General features: G+C 31.1%; 1 protein-coding gene across 1 annotated transcript in view; it reads right to left on the minus strand.

Annotated features, from left to right (window-relative positions):
* Positions 1–13,504, minus strand: part of LOC145331470 (uncharacterized) — a 128,635-nt gene that overhangs the window by 67,884 nt on the left and 47,247 nt on the right. Inside the window, exon 6 of the mRNA XM_080176150.1 lies at positions 2,236–2,292. Coding sequence (XP_080032276.1) covers positions 2,236–2,292 — 57 coding nt within the window. The remainder of the gene's footprint in view (positions 1–2,235; positions 2,293–13,504) is intronic.

Raw genomic sequence — 13,504 nt, forward strand, 5'->3', positions numbered from 1 at the left:
ATTAGATACTGAGTAGAAGATTTAGGGCACCGCATGTATAGATCCTGCAGGGTTAGAGCCTTCCGCAGAGTTCAGTCATTGGCGAAAAAATACTCCTTCACATTTAAATTATTTTAAAACTGGGGAGAGGTTGATTAAATGCTCGATAGGCACTTTAAGAAAAGGAATAATTTGGTCAATATTGAAGCGGATTGAGTTGTAGATTAATTTATTACCAACAATTACCCCTGTTAACAATATAAATATGCATTCAAGCATTGAGTTCATTTTTTGCATCCAAATTGAGCCTTCATAAATGCCAAAATAATTATATGTTAAAAGTGTTTCTATAAAGCGGTGTATTTTTTTTTACATTTGTTAGTAGCAAAATTATCTTATTTTTTAGGTAATAAAATATTATGAAATACTCAGTAAATGTAATGATTAAATGACCCTCTTATCGAAGGCTTTCTAAATGTACATAATCCTGATGTAAAAGTAGCAGGATGTCTTTCTGTGTGTCTGTACCGAAGGATCTCGAAAATCGCTAAAATAAAATGGTTCTTCTTTAAAATTTAGCTTTTCATAGGTACAGAGAAGGTTTAAAACTATTTTAAGGGATGTTACCACCACCCTGCCAAGAAAAAAATGATTACCACAATGGTTTCCATTTACTTTTTCTTTTAAAAACTAAAATTAAAATGTTGACATAAAAACTCGATCCCCCCCCCCCCACACCTCTTCAAGTACATCTTGGGGCATCTATGGGGTGTGGCAGCTAGCTTCGTTATAGAATAGCTGCGCTATTAATATTTTTTTGTATGTTTGTTGTACATATGCATAATAAAAATTACGGTTCAACGATTATTTTGGATTCCAAAGTCAAGGCTAATTATAAGTATTGACACCATTAATTGCTTTGCTTGTTATATAACTTTTTAACAATAAGTGAATGATAAATATGTATTTCTTAACCCTTAACGGTCGGGGGGGGGGGGGGGCGTTGAACGCCCCCCACTTCCGATTTTTTCTATCTCATTTTCTGTGTGTGAAAGATAAAGAGCCCAAACTGCTTGACTTTTTAAGTATGGGTACAACACATAACTGAGAGTTGGAATTTATTGAATATCCTCATCCTGGCGGGCACAGGATGCTGGCAAACCCGGCAGGGTGATCCAGGTAAAGAGCAATTTTTTTTGACTTAAACAAAGCATTTTATCTAATTAAAATACTAAATTATCCTCTAGTAGTACATCCTTATATGAAATACAGGTGTTCAAGCCAATTTTAGGTTCAGGTATGATCCTGCAGGGATGCTGTGAGTATTGGTTTAAAAAATATGACGTAACAAAAAAAATTAGCCAATGAGACTCCACTACGCATGCCGCCATTGGTCAATAACGGCCTCTCATTGGCTAATTTTTTTTGTTACGTCATATTTTTTAAACCAATACTCACAGCATCTCCTGCAGGTCCTGATCCTCCAGGTCTCCAAAAATCTTTAAAAGGCTCCAAAGACTTCAAATTTTAAACTTAAGCTTTTCTCACATGTCTACATAACGTATTAAAATTTCATAAAAATCCGCCGCCGTTTTCCCGCCGACCGCCGACTGCGGCGGCTGGCAGTTGCCAAGTACAGCTGCGGCCGCTGAAATTTATGTTTTAATATTTCTAATATAAAATTTACATAAAGATAAACATTTTTTGTGAAAAAAAAATTTTTCTAGCTTCAAAAATAAGAAAATTACAGCCGTTTGAAATTTTTAAGTGAAAAAGGACCTAAAAACAAATGTTATTAAATAAAAGGGTAAAGGAAGCGAAAATTGACTTTGACTCAGTTAAGGTCGGAAATTCATTACCAAACAGGGGACTTGCACAAAATTTTAGCCCTCTAGCTCTAGTAGGAACTGAGATAATAGACTGATTAAGGTGTGGCAAGGGGCCCGACCGTAAGGGGTTAAGATTGCAAAAATAGTTTTTAAAAAAGGACAATAAAGACAAAACAAACTGAAGGAAATTTTATTCGAATTTAAATTATGAAGAAGTATATTCAGATTTAAGGCAGTCATTATCACTAAAAAAAATCTTAAATAGCTTAGGTAGATATTTAAAAGAATATATGTTTGTTAAAATCCGGTTGTAAAAGAACGACCTGATTAGCAACCCTAAATTATTGATATTCTAAGCTTTTAAATAGAATAAACGAACGATAAAGCAACCGACCAGAGCAATGCAAAATGTGTGTTGATTCTGTTCCTGCAAGTGGCGGCTTTTGTGTTCCCTTGTCTCTTTGTAACATACAGCTTCTCTCCTCTGAAAATAAATATTCTTGGTTAAATTAATATATCAATAAAATGGCCCTAGAACAAACACAGGAGTGACAAACGTTGGAGTTGACAATTAACCTAACCTAAACTATTTTAAACCATCTGTTTTTCTGTATATTCATATCTTAACCTAACCTAACTTGTATATAAATACTGGATATTTTAGACACTTTTGCGTTTGTCCACTGCAACGTTTTCATCTCTCGTTTGTAATGCAAATCTTAAAATAGGAATGTAGTTAAAATGTAAATTTAATAAAATGTTATTATAATAATAGTTTTAAAATCATCATTTTTTTATAATAATGACAACGTTAATATCAGAAACGTTTTCTTATTTTATGGCATATCGATTACAGTTTTTTAAATTATTTTTTAAAAAAGGTTAAAAACATCCATAAGTAGAGAAACACACATAAAATTGATGGAAATGCGGACAAAGTGATTTAATCGGCAGATGTTCACAGGTCATAAAATAAGAGTAAAGTTATAGAGAAAAAATAATGTGTTTTACTATAATCATTTTTATAGAATTACTGACTCTCCATCGGACTAAGTGAACTGACAAAGTGATTTATAGTGCAGTTTCGCTACTAAAAAGAAATTTGGCATCTCTTTCTTTTGGCATCTCTAATCTAATTTCATTCGTATAGTTTTACTTACTTTATATTTCATTTTTAATATCATTCGATAGATATATCTATCGAGTACAAAGTAGATCCTGATATGAAAATAACAGGATGTCTTTAGAGTGTTCGTATTTTTAAATATTTTGGGGGAGTGCACCAACCCTCCCCCAAGAGAAATTTATTTGTGAAGCAATAATCCTACCCCCCCCCCCCTCTTACAATTTGGGAGTAATATTCTACCTTATGAAACTTAAAATTTTAGAGGGGCGGACGAAGGACTGTACATTAATCTGAGTTTTTTTTCCTACAGGGCTCGGCAGCCGAGCTCAAGCTTCGGTGAAATCATCATATTATAATATTAAAATTCAGCTGGATGTCTAAACCTATTCCTAAACTGACAATACATCTTTTTTTTGCACACAAACGGGTTTTAATTTGTGGCTTATGCGCGGCTGCCGGGCTCTCTTTTCCCCTATCCCATTGTGAGGTATCTAATTAAAAGATTAGCAGCTAGTATGCATTGAGTGAATGTAAGTTTCCTAAGAATCAAACTTTTTAAAAGAAAAACGCCTTTCCCAACTGATACTACTATGCAAAGAAGATATAAAAGTGTTTACACAAAAAAAACAGTAAAAGTATTTTTTAATATATTTATTTCAAATTGATAGCAGCGAAAATAATAAAGGAAATCCTCTAAATTTCAACTTTCCTTCCTGTAAGGCATGGTATTACAGACATTTTTGCACTGATATTTGAATAAAAATCATAACATTAATATCAGCTTTTTTAGACCGGGCCTTCGATTAGACCCTGGATTTAATCTTATTATTTTTCATTTTAACATTCGCGCAAAGCTGTTTAAAATACGATGCGATAAATAACTATTACTATTTTATATCAACACCGTTGAAAACTTTAGGAGTTGTTATCCTTTGAGATAGAATGTTAAGCATTATTCAAAATAATCGATATATAATTACTTGGATGTTGCACCAGGTTTTCATATACTTTGATAAAGTGATACATGAAGCTGTCCAAAATAACGATACCCATTATCCACCCCTATTACCTCGTCATCTCACCTTCTACTGGATAAACAAACTAATAAGGTAGCTATTATTATATTAGGAAGCAAAATTGACGACAAATTTTCCTCTCTCTATATATCCACATGTATCATATATCCATTTTCACAATACTTACATGGAAAAACTCACAATTTCAAAATATTTTTTTCTTAAATTAAGAAGTAAGGTTTTATGGATGACTTCTTGTATGCCTTTGGTTTGGTTTAAGGCTATTTTTCCGCCCTTCCTTATAGGCTAGGAGTAAAGCAACAATTAATAAACAAAATGACTACTAAAAGCTATTATTTTTGTAGAATGAAAATGTGATCATCTAAAAAATTCTCCTTCAACTTAAACTTTACTACGTTGTAAGTTTTGAGAATAAAGGGTTGCCAAATTAAAGGCCCTTCTATTCAAAAGAAGATTTTTTATATAAAAAACATTAGTATAAACAAAGATTTTGGCACCTATTTCACCATACTTATAATTAAATGAACAAAAATGGATATAGCATATACGAGGATATATTGACAAGGGAATGTTTGATGCAATAAGGACCTCATTTATTGGTCAGTTCATCAGTAGGTGGGGAGAGGGAAAAGGAGTTTTTGTAGCAAGCAAGAACTTTATCAGGGCACATGAAATCTGATGCAACATCCAAGTAATTATACATAGATTTCAAAATTATATATTTTAAAAACTTTTTTTGAGTTGCATTAAATGATGTCGCTATATTTTTTTTTGCCATTTGTTCCTTGTTATATAGAATATACTTAAAAACTTTTTTATATTGCACTTTTGTTTAAAAACATTAAGTACAACGTACTGTAAAAATCTGAATTTAGACTAAAAACAAAATGTTTAAATAAAATCGTTAATTTTGTGCTTTTAATGTCATTGCAGAAAGTTTTAGTGCGAAATATTTTTAAAATAAAAATTAATTAGCGCAAACCAGGAATCCAGGATATATGTTTTTAGAGTTTAAACATCCATAGTATTTGAGTATATTTTTCTGGGCTCGGCAGCCGCGTGTAAACCTCAGTGATCATAAAATAATCATTTTATAGCAATGAAATTGAGCTGGATGTCTATGCCTGTTCTTAAGCAGACAATTCTTTTTTTAAAAAGTTTTTTTTGCTTAAAACCGGGTTTTATTTTGAGGCTTATGCGCGACTTAGGCGCGGCAGCCGGGCCCTGCTATTTTTCTATGTATTTCTTTACACAATTTAAAGTTTTAAAAAAATGTTCTTGCAGTTAAAGTTAACTTTACAATACTTTTCTAAAAAGTTACATAGATATCAGGGAGAAAAAGGACAATAGCGATTGAATTAGTTTTAACTCTTTCATTCTCCATATATATTTATAAGGCAAAAAGTAACTAGATTTAAAAAATATGAATTTATTTGTCATCCATAGACGTATCCCTGTAGCTGTGAATGTATATCTACATAAAGTGCAGTAGAACATATCGTACAGAGTCTTAAGCAAAAGAGAAAACACTAAGGACAATAATGCTCATCCCATAATATAAAGTAGTAAGATTTTTGGTATTATCCTATCATTAGGATTATTTATTCAATTTTGAAAATTTTTGTACCCCCTACCCATTTAAAAAACAAGGATGACAACATCCATAAAAGCGAAGCTCTGAAACGGTAAGACAAACGGATATTAACACTTGTATAATGTCAGAACTGAATAATCAGAATGCGAATGTATAAGAGTAAAAAAAAAATTGTAAGTAAATTTGTTGAAAAACTTGATACAGGATAATGATTATAGACATACTTACATTTTTAGGACTTGATTATAGAGTTGCTTCGCTTATAATATTGTACTTTGTTGTCTCAGGAATCAGTATACCAAAAATCAGACCAATCGGATAATTAGGTCAAATACAAATTTGTTGTTAAAAATGTAAAAAAAATCAACATGTTTAAAATGGACGTACGGACATTCTGGTAATGATTATAGAGTTGCTACGCTTTCTAACTCGTACCTAACTATTACAGGAATCACCATGCAAAATTTGAAATCGATAGGACAATTCTAACATGCCTAAATTAACGAAAAAAGCTATTTAAAAAAGTAAAAAAAATCAACATGGACGTACGGACATTTTCGTAATGATTATAGAGTTGCTACGCTTTCTAAATCGTACCTAACTACTACAGAAATCACCATGCAAAATTTGAAATCGATAGGACAATTCTAACATGTCTAAATTAACGAAAAAAGCTATCCGTGACGGACGGACGGACGGACGTACGGACGGACGGACCGACCCTAATTATAGAAAAGCTTCGCTTTTAAAAATGTTGTTAAAAGGCTAGGTACATATTTTAATAGCTATATTATATCTGAATACTTTTTATATTGGATTTCTAATCTATATAAAAAAGTATAATTTATGTACATTTTGTAATTATCATAAATGTGAAATTCCCTACTGTGGGGGTGGTCCAAACTGGTGTTTCACCATTTCAACCAAAGAATCATAACGGGACCTAAAATTTTTAATACAGCACATATTGGTCATTCTCAAATTTAAATTATGCTCTCCCACTTTAAATTGGCCCCCACTTATTTTAGTTTTAAAAGAATATTGTAGAGGGGGAGGGGGAGAGATTTTTTCTAGGAAGAATTTATATCTGAAGGGTGGAGGTATCCTCCCCAAAATAGTTTAAAACCTTACCGAGACCTATAAGAAGATCTGTATTGAAAAATCCCCATTCTTTCCTATCAAATTCCTAATTTAAAAAAAAATTCTTTTCACTCAATTATTATTTATAATGTATATATTTTTTTTAGATTTACTTAAAATTTAAGAAATTCGATTAAAGACATAAAAACGATGTTTGAAAAGACGCCTCGGATAAAAAAGTAACATATTCAAATTCCTAAATCCAGCCGTGCTATTTACATTTTATGATATAATCAAATATTTTGCAGTAAAAATATACCATACAAAAAGTTTGGATGTGCCTATAATACAGCAAATATAAACATAAAAGTGATTAAAAGGCAAAACAAATAGTTTGTCAATGTTTTATATTGCTGATAAATCAAGAAATCTTTTATTTAATGTAAAGCAAATTTATTTCTTAAAATCATTATATTAAAATACAAAAAAATGGAGAAAATTCATGATTTTTTGCAGTATTGTACGAAACACCCTAAAAAGGTATGGAAATTTAAAGCAACATATTGTAAAATCCAGATGGTTATATATTTGAATTTCTTATCTTGATAAAATTATTTGGTATGGTTATTATATTATGTAAATCTTAAATCTGACAATGAAAGACTTTTACAACCTTAAATTTAAGCAGAGACTTTTGTGAAAAACTGTTTGTTCATTATGATTTGAATCTTCGCTATGAATGATTAAAATAATACATTTAATGAATAGTTCATAAGCTTTGCAAGCATTACATTTTTCGGCTCTGTTTTCTTGTCGTTGCTTCGCTACTTATGGACATAAAAGTTCTTGTTATTTGTGGTGAAGGTATTTTAATATTATAAGATCATGAATGTATTATTATTTTTTTACCCCTTACAAATTTTAAAATGATGAAAATTAATAACAGGGAAGCTTAATTGTTATTCATTCCTATTATTCAAAGTAGTAAGGTTTTTTTTGTGTGCAGCTTAAGATTTCAATAACTACTCAACCGCTTGACTTCTTCATTTTATGGAAGGTCTCTGGGTGGTTTTAAGCTATTTAATTTTCATATTTAGGTTTGGTTTTAGTCTATTATCCTACTTTCAAAACTCCTTCAAATACAGAGCTGCTAGTTTATATTAAATTATCCCCTGCGGGGTTTTCCTAACCTGTAGTAAGTTCCGTCACCCATGTAGTCAACATTTCTCGGATAGATCATTTAATTCAAACATTTATAATCAAAATGTTATATTTTTCACAAAAACAATTACTATCGTGTTATGGGCATAATTATGTTGAAAAAAGCTTTATATCAGTTGTTTGAACAAAATATTATAATATAACTCTTAGTGTGTAAATATTCCACTTTTGAATTGTTGACTGTTCCAATTTTTAGACTAATAGTTTCCCAGGGTATTCTATGTTCTGGTTTTTAAAGATATGTTATATTGTTTAATTTCTTTAAATTAATGGGTGTTGTGTGCCTATTGATTAATTGATTTTTAATACAAAGAATACAAAAAAAATCCATGTCTTAACTCCAGTAATCCCTAACCCCACGGGCCTATGATTGCGGTGCCCTAGCCCTGCGGGCTACCTAGTACCAAATATAACCTAACATAACCTGACTGAAAGTATAACTAACAAACTCAAAGTTGCCCCCTCCCTATTATTTATAAGTTCCTTAAGTTAGTTGGTAATGCCTGCCCAACGCACTTGGTTAATCTTATAACAAATAAATATGTTTAAAAAATATATCAGAAACCAAATATTGTTGTTTTTAAAACTTCAGATAAGATATTTAACTTAAATGTGTTTTTCAACTTTAAATAGATATTAGTTAGTATATCTTTTTTTTTGTATTTTTGATTATTAAACACCAAGCCCATTGGTCAAGTCACATAGGTTTGATTTAAGAAATACTTTTCCAGTAGCAACTTTCTAGATTTTATTAATCAATTATAAATTGTTGACTAAATTAAACAGATATTCAAAAAGCACTTATTTTAAAAGAGAATGAAGGAACAACACTAAGTTTTATGAAAACAAAAAAATATAAAAAAAATATGTGATATGAATTTTGAAAAAAATCTTTATTTTTAATAATATTCTTTTAAAGTTGTAAGTCTGAGAAAAAGTCATATTTTTAATATCTCCTATTTATAATATATTTCATATTCTTTTTTAAGTGTTGGGAGAATGTTGAAGCATTATTCTGTTAATTTTACCCTTTTAAGCAAATTGTCATTACAGCACAGAATTCCTATTTGTCTTTGCTTGTAATTTATTATCAAATATGCTTATTTAATATATTTGTGGAAATGAAAATATGCAGAAGTGATGAAACACCCAAAGAAAAGTACTATATTATTCTTGTTAATTAAGGAGGTATTTTGCAAGAATTTTTCTCAAAGAAATGCTTCCTCTTCTCATATTAATATTTCTTTGTCTGAAGAATTTTAGTTTTACAATAGCTTGCTTTTTCTTTTTTATATTTTGTTAATAATATTTTGTACTAATAATTTGCAGATTTTTAAATTAAAATTGGAAGATTTTTTTTTCGATTAAAAATTTTTCAAAAATCTAGAAAGTTGCCTCAGGTTTTAAAACCGAAATATTGTATATGATACATTAGTCAGGAAGGGGAAACGCCAGGGGAAAAGGGGGATGAAACCCTTAGAACCTTAGAAATAATCTACAACTTTTTCTTTACCCCAATATGTATTAATTATAGGCTTCTATATAAAATAGTATAAAGATCAATTACTCGTTCATTGCCATATACCTTTTGTCCTGAAAATACTGTTCCATTGATAGAAAGGGAATTTTTGTTGTTAACCCTTATAAATAAACCACAAAATAAGTAACTTTCAGAAAATTAGGTTAGGTGATTATTAGTAATAATTAATATAAAGTTGCATTTATTAAATTACTTAAAGCGAAGCGACTCTTTGTCTATAGTATGTCCGTACGTCCGCTGATGGTCATGATTGTCCTTACAATATTACTTAATATTGACAAATTGGGAAGTATAAGTATACTTGTATGATAGGTTTAAAATAACGTAATTGAAGGGGTTATTGTCAAATTTTTTTTTTATTATTTCTTGGAGATAAAGAAAATAGGGTATAGTCCTTTCCACGACATCCCTCCATAAGGAGCGATTCTTCGTATTTTTCACAGTAGCTTTTCTCCTATTTCTAGCCCCTGCGGGGGGCTCTAACCCTGCGGGGCCAATTACCTAACTCTGTGGGGCAATCACCTAACACAATATAACCTAACCTAACCTAAAATAACCTATAAAAAGCCATTTTAAAAATACGAAGAATCGCTCCTTATGGAGGGATGTCGTGGAAAGGACTATACCCGAAAATAGTTATTTCTCGCGTCGTATTATAAACGGCTTTCCGCGGATATAGGATGTACAATTATAAGATTAAAACTAGTTTTTGTAGCCCCGAGGTGCCGAAGGCACCGGCTAAAAAACTGGTTTTAATCTTATGATTGTACATTTTTAAATTCGTAGAAAGCTGGATATAATACGATGCTAGACATATTTTTTTCGTATGGATGAGAACCGGTTCCTATCCACCGGATTCGAATGAATACGAGAAAAGATACTTAAAACCCTTAATATGGCTGCATTGGGGGACTGTTCTCTTTAACGAAGATTTACACATGGTTTGGAAGGCTTGAAGTTTTTTTTTTAATTATCAAAAAATTACTTTCCTTTGTTAAATCTAATAACTTACATATTACACAATTCAATTGTTGAAATCACTGTCTAAAATTGCAGCTAAGTTTCATGGCCTAGTTAAAGGCTTGTTTTCTTTTTATTTTCTTCTACTTCATATTAGGAATAACATTCATGGATAGAGTAATAGGGAAGTTAATGAATATTCTATTTTTGTTGGGTTGAAACGTTTAAGGTTTGAAAAAGCCATTAATAGTTTTTTTGCATCGTATTATAGATGTAATATTAATTTCAGTTTGTTGGCCCCAAGGCACTAGTGTTTATTCTAAGATTTTTATTATCCGTAGAAAATTATCTAAAATACAATAAAATACCATTTCATGACTTTTCAATATAGTTCAGAACCATATTTAATCCAGTGTGGATATTAATCGGTTCCGATGCCATATTGGACAATATGAATATATTCCCCTCCAATTCAGGCAAAATTTTAAAATCAAAATTTGAAAGAAAATTAATGTACTATCCATTGTACTGTCCCTATAACCCTGAATAGCATTTCTTTTTGAAGGTGTAAAGCATTGTAAATGTAAATAAAGTTCAAAGTAGGACAAACTAAAACATATTCTGAAAAAAAATTGTACACTGAGGTTCAATTTAAAAACTTTTCATCAGGGATGAACCCATGCAAAAATAATTTGTAAGAATCAGCTTATTTTCCAACGGTATGAAACCAATTGTGGAACCATTGAAATTATGAGACAGCTTAAAAAAAGTACTAATACTAATACTCTGAAAGTAATATTATTTTGGCAGGTAATGTCAGTAATTCAGTAGGTATCGCATTTTTACAGTAATGAATACAAATATAAGATTGTTTGGTCATAAAGGAGAAAAAGTAAGTATAGAGTAGCTCTGCTCTTCATAAGATAAATTGATAAAATAAACAAAGAGGTGGTAGATACATTTACTAGTCCCAGAAGTTTTATAATAACGTTTACTTATCCGTTGGCTTTAAAACTTTGGGAACCTTTATTGAATTTCATTTATTGGTTCATTAAGTTAAGTGTTCAAACGTTTAACCACTAATGTAATCTACAGAAGGGGTAAATTTGTCTATCATCATTGGGGATGTACATCAATTTATCAGTTATTGTCTTATCCCTCTAGATCCCTGGTAAAATATGGTATAATATGGAAGGCCCCTAGCTATGTTAATATATAAAATATTAGATAATTAAGAAAGTTTTAGGATAAATGTATAGAAGTTAGTATTTATGTTGTGTCTGTTATTTTATTAGACAAAAAACAGTAGATAAAACTATCCTAAAACAAAAATCTAATACTAATTTAATAAACAACCCTTTATAACAAAAATTTTGCCTATTTTGGACCTAAGCAATCCCCCCCATCCCTATCACAAAGCATCAGCAGATACTGTTACAAAATTACCAGTTAATCTTAGAACTTTTTCTTAGTTTTTTAAAAATAGGGTTTTTCTTCACAAAGATTATTTAACATCCAGTTACAATACGAATGAAACAGCTGTTTTGGCTGATAAAATGTAATTTTAATGCCAAAAACTAAACATTTTCAACAGACTTAATATGCGTGTGAGTATGTGTAAAACAGACCAGGGAGTAAGGGAGGGGACAATGGGCAATTAATTCAATATAAGAGTTATCAAAGAAAGGGCATGAAATCCAGTTTAATCCAATAAATTTGTAGGAAATTATAAAGGGATTGTTAATTGAATAATAGATTTCCATAGCGTCATGTAAAGTGAAATCCCAACTTGTTTTTGATGAAATATATTGAGGTTTTTTGGTGTGATTTTTATATTACAAGATTTTTGGACCCGGCCATCTGCTAGCAAGAATATGACTGCCCCTTTTTATTCTGTTTATTTCCCTTGCCCCTTACCCCCACCTCCCTTCTCCCTTCTCCCTTCTCCCCGTCTGCTACATTCCAAACTAACACAACGAGTGTTTATTTCCCTTCCCCCCACTTCCCTTATCCCTTCTCCCCGTCTGCAATATTCAAAACATACATAACGAGTAGCGGCATTCTATGCGCAAGTCCCCAAACTCAGTCAAAAACTGCTAAATTCTTGCACATTCCCTTTAAGCCAGTCCCCAAAGTCTAAGACTCCTAAAAATTGAATATTCGATCCATTGTCCCCTCCCTTACTCCCTGAAAACAGACATACGGACGCACAGACGGTTAAACCCTAATTTTAGAGTAGCCTTTCTTTCTTGAAAATAAAAGGTTAGACACGTTTTTTTTCAATAAAAAATGAACGCCAGCTTTAAAAAGCTTGGCTCCGAAAAATGTCTCAAATTGTCAAGGGTGGGTGGGAAAAAATCGATCACACGTTTAGTTTTGACAGTAAATCAATGCTACTAGCTAACTACGGGATGTTTATGTAATCCAACCATTTAAACCAACATTATTATCATATTATGTCTATTTTTCAGCTCGGCCGTTCAATGTGTTAAGTGTTGAAAAACTGCTTACATACGGGATAAAGTTTAAGGACATACCTATATTTTTATGACTTAATTATAGAGATGCTTCGCTTAAAACACTGTACTTTGTTGTCTTAGGAATTAGTATTCCAAAAACCAGATCAATCGAATATTTATACCACATAAAAAATCAACATGTTCAAAATGGAAGTATGGATATTCTGGTAATAATTATAGAGTTGCTACTACAAGAATCACCATGCAAAGTTTGAAATCGATAGGACAATTCTAACATTTCTAAATTAACGAAAAGAGCTAACCGTTACGGACTGAAGGCCGGACGGACCGACCCTTTTTTTTAGAAAAGCTTCGCTTTTAAAAATTACTTAAACATTAAAGTTGTAAAGTGTGAATAGAATAATTAGTGAGAAAGATGGCTTTTAAACTTTTAAATATTTTTGCTTAAAGATATGTACATGACTACGTGGGAATAATAAACATTGGTTGTTGTAGATACTCGTTGACAGACAGACAAACAGTCAGGTTTAAAAGGTGAAATAAATGTACAAAATTATTTTTGGTGGGTACATTTTCTGCAGGGACGGATAATAGAGGAAAATGTTGGGTTTGATTATGGATAAATGAACAATGATTTTTAAAAAAAAATTTGTCCTTT

Source organism: Acartia tonsa, chromosome 11, assembly GCF_053477335.1.
Source record: "Acartia tonsa isolate MP-2025a chromosome 11, ASM5347733v1, whole genome shotgun sequence".
Classification (NCBI taxonomy): domain Eukaryota; kingdom Metazoa; phylum Arthropoda; class Copepoda; order Calanoida; family Acartiidae; genus Acartia; species Acartia tonsa.